The sequence below is a fragment of the Falco cherrug genome, chromosome 13, assembly GCF_023634085.1.
Source record: "Falco cherrug isolate bFalChe1 chromosome 13, bFalChe1.pri, whole genome shotgun sequence".
Taxonomy (NCBI): domain Eukaryota; kingdom Metazoa; phylum Chordata; class Aves; order Falconiformes; family Falconidae; genus Falco; species Falco cherrug.
In genome coordinates this window covers 32,047,885-32,071,277 of record NC_073709.1, presented here as the reverse complement: position 1 = coordinate 32,071,277, position 23,393 = coordinate 32,047,885, and the positions used below count along the sequence as shown (strand labels likewise).

Sequence of the window (23,393 nt, the reverse complement as noted above, 5' to 3'; positions counted from 1 at the left end):
ACTAATGAAATTTATTTTTAAAATAAATAAAAAAAAAATAAAAGCTACTATATCAGACCTGATTTGGATTTTTTCTACACTTACACAGAACCAGAGCATCGCCAGTGAATTCAGAGTGCCACGCTGCAACATCGCAGGGACACGGCTAGAAGGAGAACCCAGTCCAGCGAATGCAAAGATACTGTTTTATAAAGAAAGCTTTACGTGAAAGCCACTTTTTCTGAGGAGCTAACTTTAAATAGCCTATAGCTTCCTTTGTGCATGTAGCAGCCCACTTCCATCAGGCTATTAATTTGCTTAATAGGTCATGATTATTATTATTATTAATTTGATGGTGATTAGTCTCAGATTTATGCTGCTAAGGAACTGACACAATATCCTTTGAATTCTGTTCAGCTGAGATCAATGGATCAGGCCCCAGGGGCACAGAACTGCAGGCAAAATAAAGTGGCGTTATGCTTGTATTGGTTTTTCTCCCTGCCGTAATGGCACGACCTATAAACAAGGAAACCCTGTACCTTACAGTCCTTTCCTCCCTCTCTTCTCTTTTCAGATCGTTTACTCATCTCCCTGTAAAAGTAATCCCATCACATGCCTTTGAAGGACTTAGAGATGCCTTCATCATGTAAGTTGACAACATTTTCCATAGGCTTTTCCTTAATTTCTTGCTAGAAATTCTACCGTAAACCTCCATCCCAAACAACACCTTTTTTTACAATAACATGAAAATGTGTTGCTAAAACATATTATTGGTGAAAAAAAGCAGCCACTGGGGAAGGATAAACAGCAGTATATAAAAGATTCTTTGAAAAGGTGTGATTTTTTTTTAACAGTTGTTTAATGGATCACATAATGAAATATTAATATATCAGAGAGAACTGGGTACAGCTTAGTAGCTGATGACAGGAGCTTTTCACTGGCGGAGATAGATTTCGATCATCAAACATTACCACAGCAATGACAGCTATGGAATTCTGTGATTATACAGTTACCTAATACCCAAATCAGACAAATTTTTTTGGCATGTTGCACCTAGAGATAAGCTTGGCAGGGGGGCAGCAGGACTGAACCCTTTCTTGGATCTGTCAGTTCATGAGTGCTGTAATTTTCACACTGGGTCTGCATCGCTTCCCCTCCCTCGACTTTGTACCTATTCTGTGTCAAGGACTTGGACCGTAAAGCCTGTCTGATGCCTCTTGCCCATATTTCTGTTGTTATTCCAGCTGCAAGATGGCAGGCCTAAGTCTCCATTAGTTATTTTTTTTTTTATTTTATCTGCCTTGAGTGGTCTCTAAAGGACAAAGCTGATGACACACCAGTGCAATGCAGAACAGGGGAATGACCTGCCCCAGAACCTGTGCAGCAGCACAAATGATGCTGCTTTCTTTTCAAGGTGCACATTTTATACATCTCTTCACCTATCAAAATCACATAACGCATCAGGTATTAAAAAATATATGTATTAGATGTTACATAATCTATTTTCAAGAAAACAAAAAAAGGTAGGAAACCCTTTTGTGGTTCACTCCTGAAGCCAGACTTGAAGGATGGGGGTAATGTAAATGCCTGAATAGACTCAACTGGACTCCTTTAGCTTTTAGCGCTCACTGGTTAAACAATCGTGGCCAAATTATAAACTTACGTATTCCTGTAGCTCTAGCAAGAAGAAAATAAGCTAAAAACTCTGCTGCGTGTATTCCACTGCAATCAAATATTATAGTACGATGCAACGGTGCTGCATTCTTGCATTCACTTGCGTCTGAATGATTAACGAGAACATACCACTTTCAGATGGGAGACCAGCTAAATCTACAGTTTCTCCTACCTGTCTGACTTAAGGCTAAACTTCCCCAAACTGCCTGCATATCCTGTTTTTCACAGAGAATGTTCCGTTCATTGACTTTTTCTCTTCCATAAAGAGAATTTAATTGATTTCTTTGTGCCCTCTTAATGTATCTCTCCAAATTAACAGCACAGAAATCGATGTATTTGTCTGAAGTAAATCTATAGAACACTTCATAATTTTATTAAGATTCAGTGTTACTTTGAAAAATGCATGTTTTTAATTATAAATCTCCGAGTCATCTATTTGGCAACTCATCATAATCTGCAAATCCCATGATAAATTATTCTCACTGCCATAAGTCATTCCGACATATGTAAATGGTAAGCCAGTGGCAGACAGGAGCGATCCCACGGAAGGACCACGTTTCAGACCCCAGACCTGAAAGAGTCTTCAAGTTCTGCGAGGAGGCACTGATGCCTCTCATCCCGTGAGTCCCTGAGGATCAGGCACCCAGCAGGCCGCTTGTTCTACATCCATCTTTCATTTATCAGTAACTAATGCAATACCAAAACCAACAATCTCACTGAATTCCAATTATGGGAAATATCATGAGTATTTCTGTAAGAAATATATACATGTGCCATATACGATTGGTAACGTGCATCCCCCTTTGCCACTACAGATGAAAAACACAATTCATTCTGGTCAAAGGGTTTTTGTATCAACACCAAAAGGAATTGCTTTCTTGTAATTATAATTGAAATAAGATTAGCTCTCGGGACTGTGATGATACTGACTCTGATTTTGTAGATGCGTGCTGGTTGTTTAGAAAGTACTTTCTTCTTGACAGTGTGTAATCTTAGGCTTAGTTTGTGTGCCCTTCCAGTCAGTTCTGTCAAGAAAAGCACTGTTTTGAAGACCTTTCCCCTATATAGGCATCACTATATACTATTTACAGAGGCAGTTTTGTGTGGCCGCATAAATCTTAATCTAGCAGGCATTTAATAAGCATCAAATAAATGGATTTTTTTACCCTCAGTGTTCAGCATGGGTTATTCTTAAGTACACATGCCGAACAGAATCACAGAATCATTTAGGTTGGAAAAGACCTTTAAGGTCATTGGGTCCAGCCCTTAACCCAGCACTGCCAAGGCCACCACTGAACCATGTCCCTAAGCGCCACATCTACGCTCTTTTAAATACCTCCAGGGACAGTGACTCCACCACCTCCCTGGGCAGCCTGTTCCAATGCTTGACCACCCATTCAGTGAAGAAATTTTTCCTAATAGCCAATCTCAACCTCCCCTGGAGCAGCTTGAGGCCCTTTTCTCTGGAGCATCAACATCTGACAGCGCCTACAAAACCAGGCAGCGCTGGTCAGTGTAATGATGAAAAATAGCCACTTCCTTTCAGTCTGCATGCACACAATGGAAATGGCATTTAAACTCAAAAACTGTTTAGTGCACAGAACACATTGTTGTGTATTTCTGCATCTGTGGATTAGATGACCATCATCCTGACTTAATAATAGCATATGAAGCACTGTGAACATTATCTACATCCTTGCCCACGCAAATAAATTCACTAAGCGGGACCAACGATAGGAGTCAGAGGCTCTCAGGCTTGGGCTCCCTCTGTTCACATTGGTGCTGGCCCTTAGTCACCACCTTACCTACAATTTAGTGAGAAAATGGAGATTGGCTGTTAGGGAGATGCTTATTCCAAAGGGCCGGAATTCCCTTTTGCCAGGACAGCAAAAGGCTGGTCTCTCTCAAACCCAGCTGGCACCGGCCCTCAGGATGCACGAGATGAGGCAGGGCCACCAATGCCAAACAAAATTGGTAGGGGGAGGGCCAAACAGCTAAGGATTAAAAAAAAAGGGAAATACGAAGGGGAAAGTTGATTTCTGGTACCTTTTCTGCTAACGTATTGCTTTGTGTCTGCCTTTTTCATTACAGTGAAATCGCTATGAGCGACTCCCTGGAGAGAATTGAAGCGGGCGCATTTGACAGCCTTCCCACTTTGTCTGAAATGTAAGCATCAGTTAAAAAAAAAAAAAAAAAAGTCATCCATATAGTGATTTAGGATCATTAAGGAGTGAACAGTCTGCAGAGAAGTGTTCTTGGACCAAATCTTTCTCTATTACTTCAGTTGGCTTTGGTTTAGATCTGTGATGAGAAACATTTCTCTCCAAAGTACCATATGAAATAGCGAGCACTCTGTAAGATCTAGCCTTGGAGATCTAAATCATGCAGAGACATCCAAGCGTAGAAAGTCCCAGTGCTTTCAGTGAGCTCAACGGCGGGAGCAGAGCTCTGCATCTACTTCTGCCAGCACTGCCGAGCTTTCTGAGCAGGGAAATAATTCAAGATGACAACAGATGAGAAAAATCTTCCTTTTTGAAGATGCAGTTTTCAAAGTCCTACAGTATTTAAATACAGCTGCTTAGTATGCATAGCTCTTCTTTCGAGCACTAAAATATTACTCAAACAGAACATGTACTGATTTAAGCTTGACCTGCATAGCACAGGCATCTGAGAGAGAGAGTTAGAAGTAATGACTAGGAGAATGCTCTGAAGTATTTAGTGAAATTGGAAACTATAAATCCGATTCAATATCTCATTACTGCCTTTTTCACATAGCATGATCAGCGAGTGGCTTACAAATGGTGCAACTGAGTGAAGACAAATCCATCTCCTTTTTCTCTTATGTGTGAACTCCATTGAAGCCAGTTATTCACATAAGCAAGAGATGCAGATTTGTCCACCTCTGACCGGGTCCAGCTTCCACTAGAATCAATAGTGGGTTTAGGGAAGGAATAAAAGATCTGACCCCATGAATTCATCTACAGTTTATGGATAGCTTGTCATTTGCTTGTCCTCCTAACCCGAAAAGCTAAGCAAGACCGTTGAAAAGCTACAGGAGCAGCAAGAAAACTGGTTTGAACCTTGAATGCTCCACATGCCTCCCACTGCAAGGGCTTGTTGTCCCAAGCTGCGCTCAAGGCCGCTCCCAGTAGGTGGTCAGGGTAGGTGGGGGTCAACGGCACTCTTGAATTTGACCTCTTGTTGCAATTTCATGTGCTCAAACCTTTGAATCTTGTAAATTATGCATAGGGAGGTACCTGGGCTATGGCTGTTGGCCTTTTATGCAAACATATAGGGGTGCAGTAGACTGCATAGCTGCAGAAAGTGCTCCTTAATTGAGAGGGTCTGCCCATCGTTGAGCGACCACTAGCAAACGGTATTTCTCACACACTGATGTCCATCTCCCAGTTTCTGCAGACCTAAGCAGGCATCTGGTGCTACTAGCCACTGCTCTAAAGAAGTCCACGGTGCTCTAAAGGTGAAACCAGATGGGGAACTGCTTTTCCCGGCTAGGTAGAGCATCAGTAAGACAATGGGCACAAGGGATGAGCCAAAAGGGTCTGACCACAGTGCTCCTTGCTCAGCCCCACTTCCCAGCCCACCTGCTGGAGGCACAGCCGTGGTGGCAGCACGCTCGCGCCCCTGAGCCCCTGCAGTAAAGCAGAAGCTCACTGCATCATGCACGCCACGAGCCCACAACGCGTATCCCAAAGAACAGCAGACAACAGCAAACTGCTAATTCCCACCAGTGGCAGGGATATCCAGTCCAGGTCATCTCAGCTCAGCGAACCACAAGAATCCGAGAGCTGTTACCTTGTCGGCTACCTAACAAGGGCAGGCCGTTTGTATTAGCAATAGTGCCTGGAAACGCCCACGTGGTATACTTGTAGAAAGGACAGCCTTCTGCCCTATCCATATTCTATGCTTGACTGTTTTCTGACAAAGCCAATCGCAAGCAGAATTCAGGACCCTCCCAAATGTAGACCTGTTATAATACTGAAATATTTTTCCCTCATTACAGATTAATCCTGAACACGAAAAATCTGTTACACATTGAGGACGGAGCGTTCAGAAACCTTCCAAGGCTAAAGTACTTGTAAGAAAGAGTTCTGTTTCTTTTCAGGGTTTCGGTTTTTTCCCCCTCTAAAGGAGGAAAGTATAAGGAAAAAAGCTTTTCACACATGACAGTACGGTAGAAATACATACAGCATTTACAGTAGCTTTAACGTGCAGTTAAATAGTGAGGTCTTTCAATAGGCAAGAAAATAAAGAAGCTAAGTAGGGCAGTAATGGACAAAACAGTAGTAAAGTCTGCAAATTAGTTCTGGTAATGGTTTGTGTCTAGAATAAAGCTTTCAGAAAAGGTAACTTTTGCAAAAGGGGTAACTAAAAATCTCTTCTTTGTGCTTAATGTAGAAAGAACAGACACTGCTTCTCCAGGACACTGCTTGAGGCTGCTACAAAACTTAATTTTTACAGGCCTTACACACACAGGTGGAACATACTTAAAAATTCACTCACCTTTTAAGGCACTGTTCAACTCATAGCTTCCGAGCTGGCTTCTTGTTGCATCCACCCTTTTCTCCTGTAAATAGGAATTATGCTTTTCTCTAGGAGCATCTGTAACACTGGAATAAGACAATTTCCAGACCTGACACAGATCTTCTCATTAGAAGCTCATTTTATTTTGTAAGTAGAGACCCAGCCTAACCCAGCTCTAAGTCTTTTCCATCTTGTTCCTGGATCACTGACAAAAAGATTTATTTATGGTTTTTTTCCCCCCTCCTGAAGGGAGCTCTGTGATAACTTGCGTATGACAACTATACCGCAGAATGCTTTCCAGGGGATGAACAACGAATCGCTGACGCTGTGAGTAAAATAATCCTAGCTCCAGTTCCGTCCAGGAGGATAACGCTTCTGCTGGAGGGAAGCAGGCTGACTTTGTAAAAATCTTGAAATTAAGCCCCATACAATATATGTCTGTATTGTGAGTTAAATTTGAGAGCTTAGGAAACAGAGGGGTATCCTTCAAGCTAATGAACAGGGGGTTATCCAGAAGCTAACTTCACTTGGGAAAGAAAACAGGAAGAGGAATCCAAACCTTCATCTTTCATGCAATGTTATTTTTAAAAAATACCATCCACAGGACAAAAAACTCCAAGATCTGCGGCTGCTGCAGGGCAAAGTTGCTCCTCTTCCCTGAGGGATGTCGGTTTTGAAACAGTGCTTGCAGGGACCAGCCAGGCTGATGCTCCTGAGCTTCAGCTGTACCGGGTCCCCCTGAAGAGGAGGAAGAGAAGCAATCGATATGAAGCAGCAATGCTTGGTCTTACCCCCACTTCTTCTGACTCAGCTTACGGTGATTCCCGTGAGTCTCCGCACCCACAACTTTCCTTTTAGCAAACTGTGGATTCGTCGCTGCAGCCGCCTGTGCAACAGGTGGGTGCGATGCCAGGCGAGACACCCCCTGTGGAAGACAAAAAGCAGCAGGAAGCCAAGGTGAAGTGTCACCTGCCATCAGAGCACAAACTATGTACGGACCTTGCAGTAGCCTTGTCCTCCCAGAAACTTCCACGGAGAAGGGCTGAAATAAAAAAAAAAAAATATATAAAAAAAGTCACGGGCTGAGCCTTTCTGCACGATACGGCTGAAATCCAAGTCCCCCCGAGAAGGAAGGGCCAGCCGAGCCACCGAGGGCAGCAGCAGCCACCTGCTTCGCGTGGTGGCCACAGACACCCACGTGGTGGCCAGCAATGCCAACCTCTGCAGACCAGACTGATTTTTAAAAGGCAGCGCACACCCAACTGGGGAGCCTTGCCTTGAGACAAGCATGTACCAGCCCCCCCCCCCGCCCCCCCCCGTGTAAAACTCTGTGAATATTTGCACCTACAAATTTGCTGTGCATGTGAGCAAGAACCACAGCTGCCTGGATCGGGCTCATCATCAGGCTGATGTGCCAGCATGACTAATTGCAACAGACTTTATGCATTGACCAAAATCTTCTGAAACCATTAGAGGAACTGAGCATATATGGGACTGAAGACAACTCCTACGTGATGTTAAAGAGGAATCGCTTAGATGAGGGCATCATTTCATCCTATAAGCCTCTTCCCTACCAACAAGTTCTCAAAATAACTTCAGCAAATTATGCTTCTGCTAATAGCACACAAAAAAAATGAACATACAAGAGATGGACAAAGGTGCTTAAAATTTTTACCATAACCATAAAGTGTATTAAATGAGAGGGAGTCTAAGTCAGGAAACAGCCAACAGCCATTTTTTTTCCCATCCTTTTGTGACAGGGAGCTCACCGCAAGAAGAAAAGAATTATCTTATCAGCAGCTTCCTAATTGTAGAGCTACAAGTTAACTCCACCCCATGCGGTTAACTGTAATTAGCTGAAGTAATTCCCGTTGCTGCAGCACGGTCTGCTGAAACACAAGTAATCTATGAAGGTGTAAAGTCAGGCTGCAGTAATACTTTGCACTACAAATAGCTAATTTAGTCTTTCCAACAGTTAGTGTTTCATGAGGATGGGGAAGAAAAAAAAAAGAAAAAAAAAAAATCAATCCTAGACGCCATCGTGGTTTTTAAGGAAGTCACCGATTTCAGCATTGCGCTGAGAGAGACTTCTCCTAGCAAACATAGCCAGGCTGCCCATGCTTCGGCTTTCCTTGGGAGCAGGTTCCATAGCTCCAGGTTCTGCTCTCCCAAAACCAAGTGAGAAAGCAACAAGAGAAATTTTGTTTGATTTATAAACTGCACCAAAGTTTCTGTTAGGGCTTAATATTAAGGAAAAAACACTATATACAAATTATTATATTGAAAGTATGTTGCAAAAAATGAACTTAATATCACAAATGGATTTTTCTCAGTCAAATCAGACCCACAGGTTAGATCTCCTAATGAAGGAAAAGAGCTGGACTTGCAGCGCAGCAGAGCCCAGCCTTTGGGTACCTGGCGCCAGGACGGGCAAATCAAGAACCCAGGGTGACAGCAAGTGTCCCTGCGCAGTACAGGGGACAGCAAGGCTTCCGCAGCACAACCCCAGCCTGGCAGCAGTACTTTGAGGAGCTGATCGCTCCCGGACTGCTGGATGATGCCTGACTCACCCCTGCCACTCTGCAAAGCTGTTCCTTGGGCTGCTGGAAAATGTGTCTGTCCAGGAGCATCTTCCAGGCTTTAGAGTCGCTTTCCATCTGACGCTTCCCTAGCCCTTGCAATCTCCCATTTACATGTGCTGACACTGTAAAATCCAGGTTTTTGCCTGTGTGTCAGGAGCTTACCTGGAACTAATGTCTCATTTCTGGATCTCAGCTCGAGGTAGGCACAGGTGAGCCTCTCGGAGCAGGGAGCATCCATACGTAAGCAGAAGTTCTCCTCCACAGCTAAACAGGGAGGTGCTTAGGGAATGTAAGCTGCAGTTTTATCTTAATTTTAGAGTTAACGTAAGTCATGCAATAGTTAAATTTGTTCTTTATAAGCAGACCATCTAATTATTAAAATTAATGCAGCATTAAGATTTGAAAGCTGTAGTATGTAATCTCGTCTTTTCCAAATCTTTTTCCCTTATGCGTTTTTTTTTAATCCCCAGCAAATTGTATAAAAATGGATTTGAAGATATCCACAGCCATGCCTTCAACGGGACAAAGCTGAATCAATTGTGAGTATCTTTCCCCTCCTCGGTACTTTTTTTTTTTTTTTAACTAGTAAATAATAGTTCAAGTATAGCCAAAAGCTATTCCTTCAGCTTCACTGGCCATCTTGCATTTCCTGATACCTGTTAGAAAACTGCACGTTTCTGTGTCATGACTCAGTTGTTAATCCTGCAGCAATTACTGCTTTTCCTGAAACAGCATCCCTCAGGACGCTGCAGTTTTTAGGAGTAAAACTCATCATTTTTAATCAAATTTCATAAATCCTTAAACTTAGCAGCAATAGTAAAAGCCTGAAACCACAGCCCAAACTGAGGAGCCTACATTTTACGTCTGGAAACATCAATAGTTTTTAAATCACTCTCACACGCTCTGGGACAAGCCTCTTTGTTCTGGTGAAACTTTTGCTGCGTTTTTGTGCGCTGCTACTACAGCGAAGGAACCAGACTGGTTGTCCCTGGTTTAAGTCAGGAGAAATTGGAAATTATCAGAATTAAGCATAGACAATAATGGTCTGACAGCATCAGCAGAAGGAGAGGTGGCGTGAGAAATACCACCGCTCCCAGGTGAGGTATTGTAACAACCACCACTGAGGTGGGAGAAAGGATTGAAATACGGTAGGAAGAAGAAACCAGAAAAGGATTATTTTAAAATACAGAGTTAATGGTTGTTTCCACAGAATCCTGAAGGACAATAAGAACCTCAGGCGGATACACAACGATGCCCTGAGAGGGGCCACGGGGCCCGATGTCCTGTGAGTACCCACCGCTCAGTCACCTGGGCTTATAGGAACGGCGCTGTGCCACGCAGGCTGCGTCACCTCGGCAAACGCGGGCTTGCGGTCTGGAAGGAGACTTGATCTCCTCCCTTAGCTTGTAAAATGAGAACAGGTCAACCAAATGCCACGAAAATACAGGGCGGAAGGCTCAGTTCACACCGTGAGAAATGCATATCAGCTGGTTCGAGCGCTGGTATTGACCTCCGCCTCTTAGATATTTCAGCCTTTGCTTTATTTGTGTCAGATCCTCCTGATCCTGTTCCTGTGCCTTATTTTTTGACATCGCAAACTCACTTGTCTTTCAATAGGATGAGTTATGTTTTTACAATATATTATCTTAGAATTCGGTTATAAAAGTGAACTAGCTGATTGCATGCTATAAGTTTGTGCTGAATAAAACACAATATTATCATCCTCATGATTTATTAACCAAGTGCTTACTGGAGGGCTGCACTGGCTGTAACTCCATGCAATAAAATACAATGGGTAGTTCTATAAATAACACTCTGTGCTGCACATGCCATTTGAATCCTTTTATTGATACTTTACAGTACGTGGCATCACAAATACCACTGCCGCAGCCACAGCCTTTCGCCCCCGCCCCTGGGTTTAACAGCCTGATGCTGAAAATCCTCAGGCATGTTGATGGCCTTTCCTCACACAAACAGCCCCTCTGAAGTTACGCTAAGCTGAACTGCTTAAATTTGTCTTGGCAAGAACAATGGATTCTTTTACGTGTTATTAATTAATAACTATTTAATGAAAACACCTAGAACGGTCCTTCAGAACCAAGCAGAGCGCCAGGAGGGTGTCCTACCTGTTAGCTGGCTGGAGAGTCACATTTGCCCACTTGCCCTGGCCTAAAGAGCTGGCCCTCACTCCATTGTGGCTTTCTGAGCGGTCAGGGAATGTGGTGGGGGTTGGTTTCCCCAGGATTAAATGAGCACCTTGCCTCACTGGGGATCCTGGGCTACGGGGATGCTCTTATTCTGCTGCTCTGTAGTTTCACAGACCACGTTTCTGAGCTGGGTATCAGGTGCTGAAGGGGCTTTGCAGATTTAGACCTTGGTGAAGAACAGTTACCTACTGTCATGCTTTGGTGGTATTTTTATACCTATGAAAAGAAAAGAGGACAAGTTGCCGTTACCTGCTGTCATGCTTTGGTGGTATTTTTATACATACAAAAAGGAAAGAGAATGCTGTCTCTGTTTCACAGGGATATTTCTTCAACAGCGCTGGAGTCTCTGCCTAGTTACGGGCTCGAGGCCATTCAAGTCTTAAATGCAACGTCATCCTACTCGTTAAAGAGACTGCCACCGCTGGATAAATTCAGCAGTCTTCTGGGAGCCGTTCTAACGTACCCCAGCCACTGCTGTGCTTTTCGAAATCTAAGGACAGAAAAGTAAGTCTGAATAGCATGTAATTGTACTGCGGTACTTCAGAAGCTCCAAAATGGCAATTCTGCTTTATTCAGCTCATGAGATTTGACTGTCCTTACTCCCATTACAAGGAAGCTGTGTACACAGCAAGGCCAGAACAGATCTCTGCTAAAGCCAGCAAAGTTTTCCCCATTTATTTTAGAACAGAAACGGATCCCATCCTGTGCTCAGTATCTTTTAGCAGGAACATTATTCTACGTTTGCTTCAAGTTTATATTTTTCTTAGCATTAACAATTAAAAACCCTACTGGCATATGGAAGATAGATCTCCATCAATAGCATGTAACCCAAAAAAAAAAAAAAATTAAACCCCCTTGTAACCTTTAGCTATGTAGCTTATTTAATGCAGGTGATAGGATGAGCTAGTAGAAAAGGCAGGCTTTCAATTACCCACCAAAATTAGGACCCGACAGAAGCCTCCAGAAAGAGGTTACTCAGTTTAGTTCCAGTCATTTCAGATAACAGACAGTATTATTCTCCCCACAAATGGAAACAGCAGAACTTTGCGTCTGCTAATTTGGGGCAGTCAATCAGAGACAACTGGAGCTAATTTTTCAGCATTTTTCTTTGAAAGAAATCAACCTTCAGTTCACTTTAGGCAGCCAAAGCGACTCCAAATGAATTTAGCTGAAGCTCTGAGGATGCCTCTTCTCATCTGTCTCAAGTGAAGGCTACAGAAAAGACATACTGAGCTGTCTGAGTGAGAAGCCTGACCTGTGCCACTTGCATGCCATCGCATCAGGACTGCGTTGCAAAGGCAGGAGTAGAATCCAATCCTTTAAAATCAGGGGTGATGCTATGCTTCTCCGACTCCTTCATTCTCCTAAGTGGTTCCTCCTTCTGCAAGAACAGAGCAAAGATTCTACAGTCAAGGCTTTCCACTGCTACCGAACTCTGATTCGGTCCCAGATTATGTCTCTGAGCGTATTAAATGCAGAAGCAATTCTGGGACCAAAAAAAAAAAAAAATTATTCATTGTAATGAAGATAACTATATGTATCTGATATTATATTAATTTTCAGGTGCTTGACTTTGCAACGTGATTGTGATCTATAAAAATAGGGTTGTTTTAGTGAGACACTTTCTTGTATTTAGTGACTGGTAGACTAGGAGGAAAAAAACCCCTGCAGATCAGGAAACTAGACTGCCTTTTAACTGGGGCATCAGCAGGGTTCTGAGCAGTGCTGCGTTAACCTGTCTGCACAGCCCTGGCCACTGGAAAAAAGGTAGAAGCAACAGGACGTTATCTTCTATATGACCAGCTGCTACAAAGGAATGAGAGGCAGACCTCTGGCTGTTTTCCTTGTCCTCTAGTGATGGCAGCAGAAGCCCACGGAGACTGGAGACCTCACCTTCCCAGGTTACACAGGGAAGGGCCTTTGTGTGGTTATGCATTCTCATGGTCACGCAGCTGCAGCCTGTTTCTGTCTCCTTTTACCCCCTTCTGTTGTCCTGTCTTTATTCTACACAGTCATTCCACCCAGTTTTTGCTACCCCTGCCCCATACTCTATTCCATAGCACCTATAGACTGGACCCTCTCATCGGTGAGATAAGGTCACCAGGTCTTACTCACATCTGACCAGGCAAGCAGCATCACTGAAGTCAGCATGACAGACGTTAGGGAAATAGAGTCCTCAGACCAAATATTCTTGAGATTTCTGGGGTACAGTTGTGTGCTCATTCCCCGAGCTGTGCAGGGGAGGTGGAAGGTAGCATTCACTTCCCTGGACTTTCTCCCACTCGCCTGAATGTGGCAGGGGGGAAGCTGTTTATACCTTATCTTCAAAAAATTACCAAGAACAAACAACTTTGTTTCCGTGCTATTATGTATAACTAATCACACAGGTGCTTAGATTGGAATCTTATTTCTCTCATTATAGTTAAAACTTTCCATAAGCTTCCAGGTGTCTGATCCTCTTAAGAGCACACAAAAGAGCTTAGTGTTTTTGCTGGCTCTTTCTGCTGTCACAGCAACAAGGTCAGACGAAGCCATTTCCACTCACACCATTAGAGTGCCTGGCCCATACTTTCAAAGCCTCAAAACCAGAGATTTTGCCAAGTACGTCATCCTTCAACTCGTGCTTTTCAAATTGCTTTACTTCCAGCATGTAAAGTCTACCTCCAGATCCCAAACAGTTTTTAAAATAAGAGTGTCAGGCCAGCTTCCCAGCACTTGTTAACATGCATTCCTCTAAAAGCCAGCATAACCGCTACCGTTCACGCTGGTGGAGAATCTGCCCCACTTCAGTACAATTATTTCATAAGGCAAAACATGCCTTTTAATTCCAGCACAAGTTACTTCGCTGTAAGAAATACATCATAAACAATAACCGAGCTGAAAGACCATCCTTTTACCTGCCCTGAGGTACTGCCTGCTGTCACAGTATTTGAAGTCTTCTCCTCCCCACTTCCAGAGGTCTACGTGAACGTTCACACTGCCAGGAGGCCAACGCTGGCTTACCCTGCATGCCTGCAAAGACCACTTGCAGAGAAAATGGGAACTTGGCCAAAATCCAGACTGAAACTCAACTTGCTTTTCATCCTTCTTTCAGACAAAATTCCTTGCTTTCCATTTTTGACAACTTCTCCAAAGAGTGTGAAAGCAGCATGAGGAAACCAGCTAACGAAATATTGTAAGTACCTCTCTGCATACAGATGCTGCAAGCAGCAAATACAGACCTCCCCCTCCTGCTGTTCATGTGTTTTTTCTAGAACAGCATGTCTTTTGCTGCTGATTCAGTCACCTTTACAAGCTGCATAGTGGTAATTTTACTATCATTAAACCAAGACTTGTGATTTTGATGTTCAAAAGGAAAGGAAAAAAACCCATAAACTTATGAGCTTTACTCACTCCAGCTTCTCTTCTGAATCCTTGAAAGACTTTCAAAACAGTGATTAAATATTTAAGAAAGTTAACGGCCTACATGGAGACTTTTCATGCTCCGAGATAATTGCAGTTGTTTGTGTGATTCAAAGAGGAGCTGCTACTGTTAATATTTTTTTGCCTATAGAAAAGCTAATTAGAAGTCTGTGTGTCAGCAGTTTGCCATGGTTGAAATAAAGCCCCCAAGTTAGAAGTGTAATGACCCCGTGCAATTGGTTTACCTCTTCTAAACGTGCCTTTCTGTATCGTCACAGTCCTGCGTGACAGCATTCAGCAGGACAGTGAGAGAGGCTGACATCAAAACTGTTGCATTGGCCATGCTGCATGACACTGACTCCAAACCAGTATTAAATGGAGAAGTTTACGTATTTCCTGCTGTTCATCCCCCTACAGCTAAACGGGAGAGTCTCTGACGTGGGGTCAGAGCATTGTAAAGTCTAGAAAAAACAAGATTCTGGTCACAAAATTCCAGAGAGCTAAGTACAGCTGAAATGTGATTGATTCATTGAAATATGAACAAGATTACTTTGTGGGGCATCATCTTGTTTGCTGGGTGGTGAGGCCTCCTGAACTTGCAGTTTGTGGGGTTTTTTTGCCTTTTGTAAAGCAGCAGCTCCCTTGATTCTCTTGTCACCATTTCTCGTTTGCTGCCTGCCTGCAGCTCCTCCGAGGGCCTCACTTTGACAGTCCTGTCTGCTCCACTCCTAACTGCAAAACTGAAGCACTTCAGGACTACAAAAAGGCAAAGTGCAACCAGTCAACTAGATCAAGAATATATTGCCTCTATCGGGGGTGGCTTTGGGGAGAAGCAAGGTGAGGCAAGGAGGTAAACACAGAGCATTAGAGCACATCATAAAGGCAAGTGAAGTGACACCCCAGTGAGGAATATCATCACGCAAATCGCCAGTGCCTACACTGGAGTAATCCCCTTGCTTTGGGGATTAGCATGTTGCACTCCTACCACACATTTAATAGTCTGTCCAGTCTATTGGCTCCTGAAGCTTTTTGCTTTGGTAAATCCCAGTCCCAGCAACTCTTTTAGCAGACATTGTATTTAAGCAAACGGAAGGTCATGATGCATGCTGAACAGCTGCAAGTTGCAGAGTTTGGGAACCACAGCAGAAATCAGCTGAAAGTCCTAAGATCTTATTAGGAAAAAAAAAAAAAAAAAAAAACCAACCACAAAAATACCAAAATATTCCAGCTTGTAAACATGCTGTCATGTACATAGCCTCTCAGAAAATCACAATAATTTTTTATTTATAAATAGTGTCAAACATCTTCCCTGCTCTTCCAGTTTAAGCCAGGCAAGTAAAAGCAAGATACTGGGCAGTTTTTTATGTAAAGAAAGAGAATGACAACACTGGGAAGTCATTTGCCCAACAGGAAGAGCTGAAAAGCAGCTCAGCTTCACTTGCCAGTTAAGACCCTGCTCCAGAAGGATAGTTGAATGTACATGCTTCAGTAGATGTCAACAGTTAAGTGTGTATTTAAGTGGCCATAAAGCTACTGGTGCTCTGAAGAGTTGTCCTCCATAGAGATGCTTTCCCAGTCTCCCAGTGCAGACAGTGTTTGCCCACCAGACGCTCACAGTCAGGATGGCTGGGTAGCTGTGAAATATTTCTGACAGGGAATGAAAAGGGATAATAATGTTTGCTTTTAAAACACTTTTTTTTGTAGGCTTATCTCCACACTACTGATGACCTACAGATTATAGAGGTCTATTTTAAACGTCTAAAACATCTATAATTAGGCATTGGGTCCAGTCTAAACTTAATGTATTCCTATCCATCAACATTATCTAGTTAACCGTGCACTTCCTGTGCCTTGCTTTATAATACTGCGAACATCAAATTCCTCAGCACTTCAATCATATGTAGTCTCAGGGCTTTGGTCGCTAAGTGGCTTTCCTAAGGGAGGTAAGGGTTCACAGTCAATCCTTCAGTTATAGAAGCCAAACTAAAATAACCGATAAACCTATATGCATCAAACCTAGAATTCATCAATTTGAGTGTTACTACAGTTTGAACTGCAGTCTGCTGGCAGCATGAGAACAATGGCTCGCTTACAAGGCAATCAAGATAAAGTACTTACTTGTAAGTAAGTTGCATAAGAAAGCATTCCCATGGATGCAACTAGGGTCCTGCTGCTCTCCAAGGCTGCTCCCCAAATTAAAAAGCATCCTAACAAGGCTTCATTATATGTAACCAACCTGTAGAAACACCCGTAAGAAGTAACTGTTTTTAACACAACTGTTACCTGTTGTATTTTGCAAAAGAGTGGGAGCAGCATGTAACAAATAGTTCACTTTATTTGTGGGGGTGGGTATTTGTTTGTTGGTTTTTTTTAGTTACAGAGATGACTCTTACAACGCATCACCGCGGTCAGCAGAAAATAGCATGTACCCGTTTGCAACAGGTGAAGAAAACTCTCCATACAGCTACTCAGCCATTTTCTATGACAGCGAAATGGCAGACTTCAATTTTGAGTATGACTTTTGTCATCCTAAAGTACTCACATGCACTCCGGAACCAGATGCATTTAATCCCTGTGAAGACATCCTGGGATACAGCTTTCTCCGAGTCCTGATCTGGTTTATAAACATCCTGGCCATTGCTGGCAATTTCACTGTTCTCCTCGTTCTGATAACGAGCCATTACAAGCTGACGGTTCCTCGCTTCCTCATGTGCAACCTCTCCTTCGCTGATTTTTGCATGGGGCTTTACCTGCTGCTCATCGCTTCTGTCGATGCCCAGACGAGCGGTCAGTACTACAACCATGCCATAGACTGGCAAACAGGCAGCGGCTGCAGCACTGCCGGCTTTTTCACCGTGTTTGCAAGCGAGCTCTCCGTGTACACGCTGACGGTGATCACTATAGAAAGGTGGCACACGATCACCTACGCCATGCAGCTGGATCGAAAGCTACGACTGAGGCATGCCGTGCCCATCATGCTCGGTGGCTGGATATTCTCCATTTTAATAGCAGTGCTGCCTCTCCTGGGGGTCAGCAGTTACATGAAGGTCAGCATTTGCCTGCCCATGGATATTGAAACGGGTCTTTCCCAAGCCTACATACTGCTGATCTTAGTGCTGAATGTCATTGCCTTCATTGTCATTTGTGCTTGCTACATTAAGATTTATATAGCTGTTCAGAATCCAGAGCTGGTAGCTGCCAATAAAGATACCAAGGTCGCCAAGAGAATGGCGGTACTGATCTTCACTGATTTTACTTGCATGGCCCCCATCTCCTTTTTTGCCATATCCGCTGCCTTTAAAGTACCCCTTATCACCGTGACAAACTCCAAGATCTTGCTGGTTTTATTTTACCCCGTCAACTCCTGCGCAAACCCATTCCTCTACGCAATTTTCACCAAAGCATTTCGAAGGGATTTCTTTCTGCTGATGAGCAAGCTCGGTTGCTGTAAGAGCCGAGCGGAGCTTTACAAGGTGAACTATTTCTCTGCTTATACCTCCAACTGCAAGAATGGCAGCTGAGCCACAGCCCCCAGCAAAGCCTCGCAAGCACTGCTGCTCTTGTCAGCCTTAGAGAAGCCGTACCTGCAGTATGAGACAAGCCCTACAATGAAAATTAAACTGGAGCACCAATAGATGTGGCACTTTGCAAGGCCAGTTTTCATTATTGTAATGACTAGGGATTCTTTTATAATATCTTGAGCATTTCACAATAAATAAAAAAGCCAATCAATAACTCTCATGCAACATAATACTTTGAACATCAGAACAGTTATTTTATCTTTTCTTCTTTCATAACAGTAGGCATGGAAGGTGACTATTAGGCAAAACTCTTCTTTGGGGGGAACCAGAGCAGCCCAGGAATAGTCAAGGTGCTCTTGAAGTTAACAGGTACTGAAGTTAACAGTGATTGCAGTCTAGCTCCTTTTTCTCCAGATCTGCTCCCCTGGAGTATTTAAAGCCTGTCTGTTACCTTTCATGCCTTGTTTTTCCATTCCTATCAGCTGTGCTGGCATTGTTGGGTTAAAGAAAGGGGCACTAAACTAGATGCCTCCCTTCATTTCATCAGCAGAAAATTCCAATTACATAGCCACCTACACCCAGTTAAAAGTGTTCAAGCAGCAGGTTGTAAAGATGTCACCAAGGCGAAAAGTTTGCTTGAACCTTTGTTACTAGCAATTTTGCAGTTTACATCAGATCTCAGTCTGAGCTGGTAGGTAATTTACTTTTTAAAAAAATGAACCCACGCACAACCATGTACGATCTGGAAATCACAAGAGTTGCAATAGCTGTAAGATACCTCCTGCTGCACACAGGACTGTATTTTGTATCATACGTGCGCACACACAAGTCATGTAAGCTGTAAAGGCTCCCTCTCGGCAGTGGAATAGCTGCTCCCTGCCAGGCAGGTAAGCGCTGCCTTGTTTTCTCTCCAGGGACAGTCTCTTGCATCCTTTTCATCTGTCCACTCTCTGGCATCACCAGAGCCAGCAGCATTCAGGATGCACTGGGGACTCCTCAGCACTCACAGTCCAACTCCATTCCCAGCTGATGAAGCAGAGTAGTTACTTTTTAGTGCCTGTTACTTTTCCCATTAAAAAAAAAATATCTATCTTTTCTTTCACTACGCATTGCCTGATGGTAAGGAGATCCAGATTCACAGCTGTGTTCCTATTTTAAGTAAAAATTGAGTGTTGCTTTGTTGTTGCAGCATATCTGCAACAAATAAGCTATCAACCTTATGCCACCATGAGCCAACACCACATGATCTAGAAGCGGGAGATTCAGATGTGTGAGCACTTACCTGCATCATACAGGCCAAACAATCTGTACTGGGTGACAAGCTGCAGATTGCCCGGAATGCCAGGCCGGATCCCTGTGGAAGCCTGCCCCAGGCGCATTCTGCACTGCCTGGTCTTCTGAAAACGAGGCACTTAGTTATTGAAAGTTCACAGTCCTGTGAGCAAAACAGATGGAAAAGCTGCAGACTGAAAATCAAGCTTACTCTTAGGTTGCTTATCTTTGACAGGTTGGTTACATTGCCTTTGATGGGAGGAACATGTGAGTGCGTATGTTCCATCAAACCAATGTGGTAGCACGAGACCTACATGTGGCAGTTTATGGTTCACAGAAGGTAAAGCAAACAGGTTTTATTTGGGCTCGTGCTCAAAATTTTAGCATCTTAGATCACATTCTGTATGTAATACTGTATCTGAAGACAGATCCTCAGCTGGTATAAGACACGCCTCCCTTGCGCTCCATGGAGCAGTGCAGTTGTAAAATCTGTGCTTACTCCGGAACAGTCACAGCCTAATAGTTCTTGATGGCCACCAAAAGTGCAGACTGTGATACATAAGAAAAATCTATTATTGCAATCGCTTTAAACTTTTTACATGCTGCTTCTCAAATGAGTCCTTTGCTTTCAAGTCTGCAACAGCAATAAACTATTCTGCGTTCCAAAGCACGCCTCTTATTGCTAAAATGCTGACTGCAAATTAGATTTGCTTCACATTAATGAAAGTGATTCTTTGTACAGTGACTGGTTTATCATTAGCTTATAATTGTATTAATTAGAAATAACATAATTGTCTTAATTAAAAATAACATCTCTGACCCTTTCTTATCTTCAGCTTAATGCCATGAGTTCAATCAGTATAAAAGCTGATCTCAGCATAGCTGTACTCACGAGCAGTTTGCACACATTGGGAACAAAGCAAGATCGAAAACAGAGGAGACTGTTAAAGCTCTATGGTTTAGCAATGAATAAAAATTCCATATGATGCATTTTGTACACTTTACACACACCAGCTCCTGAGCTCAGCAGATAAGCAAGTGGGACTACTGTAGGTTACCTAACTATAATAAAAGCTAAAGACACGGGGCGGGGCAGCGGCAGGAATCAAGTAATAAAAATAAATCTACCTGGCCTAAGGCTTCTCCATCTCAAAACTGCTTTTTGAGACTTGTTTCTTTGCACAGCACATGGAGGAATCCTGCATATAATTTAGGACACGGCAAAACAGTGTCCTGAGTGGCCACTAACTGATTTTCTTACACTATGTGTCAACAGGACAAGAGCTTGCAAGCACACCCTTCCTGTCCACCTACCACATAGTAGTATCAGGAAACTAAATAGCGACAACTGACAGTACCTGCCTTACAATGCTGCTTAGGTAACAGCAAAGACGTATGACAGCTGTGGGGATTGTACCTGCTGTAAGTTGAGTGAAATCTACCATTTAGAAAATAACTAGCAATTAAAAAAAACACCACCATACACACAAATCCCACAAACAACAGATACAGTTTATGTACTTTGAATTTTTCTACACAGAAGTAAGCAAACAAGTAAAAGCAACACTATTAAAGATTTAGATTCATGCTAAAGCTTCTCATACAAGTTACACGCGTTATTCTGTCTCATTATTTTTGGTAAACTTACATTTTCCGGTGTAAAGTTTTAGACAGCCATTTACTGAAGCATCTTTGATGGCCATAACTGGTATTACACATCTCTTCCCACCACATCTGCAGCAATGTGTTTGCTAAACTACGAAGCAGCTGCAATCAAAAGCATTCCTATATAAACCATTCAGATCAAAAGCACTCTGATCTGATTACTGCTCAAATCGTAGGCTACAGTAATTAGTAAAACTGAGCTTACATTTTAATGAGAAACACTTTTTTCCAGTATAAAAATTCCTGCCTTCAGATATATTTAGTTGTGTCTTATTCAAAGCTGTCTTTGCTAATGTTCATTCAAGAACACTGGAAACAAGTAGGGCAATTCTGGTATGCGCAGACAGAAGACAGCGGAAGTCGGTCCTGCTGCAGGAGTCCAAATAGCCCATAGCTCTGGACCGGGAAAACCACTGCAAGCATTCTCAAGGAGTATCTGCATGTAGTTTGGAAGGAGCCAGAAGATTTGCAGATTATTAATTCAGAAGCCATTTTCTCAAACATGGGAAGGGTTGAGATAGCAAGAGCAAAACCCTACTCTAATCCCCAAAGCTTCAGTATTTAATAGCTCAGGAAGGCACTGGGTGTAGCCCACCTTCAGGTTCCTTCATACCAAGAAGGTGCTGGGTTAGAAAAAACAACTACATCAAAACCCAGGGGGTGCTGGATGGCATGGCTAAGCCATCTTCAGCATCCCTTTCGATGCAGGTCAGCTTTGACCAGCAGCAACAGCCAGCTGTGCCTACTGTCTGCAAAGCTTCAGGAGGAAAGATGGCAAACAGTCCTTTCAGATTTTAATTGCTGACAGTGCACCTGATTTGTGAAGAAGCAAAAGAGGATGAAAAACACCACCAGTGGCCAACCCATAAAACTTGCAAGAAGTTTGGGAAGGAAGAGACCAGTGTTAAAAAATACTTCCAGTCCCAAACGTGCAGCCTATATAACCAGTATCATATGTCAACTGCACAGAGGTTGCAGCAAGCTGTCAAAAATTAACTTGCAAAACTCTAAAGCATAAACAATGTTTCAAGAATGGAATAAAAAGACAGACAATGCTAACTGGTAGAAAGTATGTAATAAGTATGATTTACTAAAGTGTAGAAGACATGGGGGGGGGGAATTCCTACTCTAGTACTTTTATCTCACACATCTCTGCACCTATTCGCACCGAAATGAGGCCTGAAAAGGAACAGAGAGACAGGAGATGGGCCATTATAAGGACACTCAGAGTTCTGACCCCTCACCTTTCATGTGGAGGCAGTCTTTTTAACACCACAAACAGATAAAGCTAGAGGGAAAAGCTGCCCATCCTTAAAACGAGCTAAAAATTAGGTACTCTTTAGCCACTTCATTTTACAGTGACTACCAAAACCAAGTCCTGCTCTCAGAAGCAACATTCAGAGCCCCCATGGTGCTGAGCAGATGGTGCACTTACAGTCACGTCCCATGGATTCCTGCGCCACTCTGCTTCTGCTTCCAGTCTTGTCTGAAGCATCACTGTACTGCCCAAGCTGAAGATGGTCCCACAGTTCATAACGTACACATTTATGGAGCATGAACACCTCGGAGCCTGTGAGAAAGTGCTGAAATCTAAAGCCATCCATCATGTGGCAAAAGCTGCATTTCCTGTGCATTTCTGGGTCTGAAGTGTAGCACCAGTGCATCTACAGGTCAGCTGAATGACGGAAAAGCAGCCATTACACTCAAGTATTTTAACCTTTTCTGAATACACAATTCTTCACATCCCAGCAGCAGTATCTATAAAAGACAAAAGAAATGCCACACTTGGGTCAGGCCGCCTAGTTCAGTGTCCTGTCTTTGATACTGGACACCAGCTGATACATCAAAAAAGCATGCAAGAAACTCAATAGTTGTTAAAAACCTACCTCCTGAAGGAAGCACCTCTGTTTACACCATCAGCACAAGGGTTTGTACCATTATGAACAAGGGTTAGGGTTGTGTGTGTGTGTGTGTGTCTCCCATTTCTTCCATATATTCCTTCTCTCCAGCTCTCCCCTTCCTTTTCATTCTTTTCTCAAGGCCTCTGTGTCCTCCCAGAGAATAGAGATAACCAAAATGTTTCAAGATGTCTTCTTCCAGCAGACCTAAAAAGACCTAAAAGCCGCAGCCAGGAGGAAGGGGTGCCATATGCTTGCATGTAGCCCTGCCCTTGTGGCAGAATCCTCCCCCTACCCCCCTCCCCTTTCCGAGTCAGCCTGGCAGAGGCTTTACCATTTTGTTTCCAATGCTGCCCTCCAAGAACCAGGAGCTAGCCAGGGGGAAGCTGCAGCTCTGAAGGGTGAGGGCCCAGACCTTCTTTTTGACCTCTACTTCTAGAGGAAGAAACACAAAGCTAACTCTGAAGACTGCTGGGAATGCGGTTCTCATGGCAGGGTGAGCTACTGTCACATGCACGGCTTGCACACATTTCGCTAAGCAAAGTATATTTAGGGAACACAAAACCAACTCTGCTAGAAACGTGTATGAGATGACATTTTATTATTATGCACAATTTGTATCATTCACAGCTTACTGGTCTGTAGTCCCAG

General features: G+C 43.2%; 1 protein-coding gene and 1 long non-coding RNA gene across 2 annotated transcripts; one reads left to right on the top strand and one right to left on the bottom strand.

Annotated features, from left to right (window-relative positions):
• Positions 1–3,747: 3,747 nt before the first annotated feature.
• LHCGR (luteinizing hormone/choriogonadotropin receptor) lies at positions 3,748–18,260 on the top strand. The gene is made up of 9 exons (XM_027806854.2): positions 3,748–3,819; positions 5,675–5,749; positions 6,268–6,342; positions 6,445–6,522; positions 9,248–9,316; positions 9,988–10,062; positions 11,303–11,488; positions 14,079–14,159; positions 16,761–18,260. The coding sequence occupies exons 1-9, from the start codon at positions 3,755–3,757 to the stop codon at positions 17,905–17,907; spliced, it is 1,851 nt and encodes a 616-aa protein (XP_027662655.2). The 5' UTR covers positions 3,748–3,754; the 3' UTR covers positions 17,908–18,260.
• Positions 18,261–18,400: 140 nt separating this feature from the next.
• On the bottom strand, positions 18,401–22,409 carry LOC129737322 (uncharacterized). Its single transcript, XR_008735043.1, has 3 exons — positions 22,280–22,409; positions 19,593–19,728; positions 18,401–19,301 (listed from the first exon to the last, which is right to left on the bottom strand). It is a non-coding gene; the product is annotated as an uncharacterized LOC129737322 (long non-coding RNA).
• Between the last annotated feature and the right edge of the window lie 984 nt (positions 22,410–23,393).

What these genes read in the sequence shown, in the direction of transcription:
- LHCGR (XM_027806854.2), top strand. Translation starts at nt 3,755, where the DNA reads ATGAGCGACTCCCTGGAGAGAATTGAAGCGGGCGCATTTGACAGCCTT. An exon ending in AACAACGAATCGCTGACGCT is followed by an intron (nt 6,523 to 9,247) that starts GTGAGTAAAATA and finishes TTTAATCCCCAG; the next exon opens with CAAATTGTATAAAAATGGAT. An exon ending in AAACCAGCTAACGAAATATT is followed by an intron (nt 14,160 to 16,760) that starts GTAAGTACCTCT and finishes GGTTTTTTTTAG; the next exon opens with TTACAGAGATGACTCTTACA.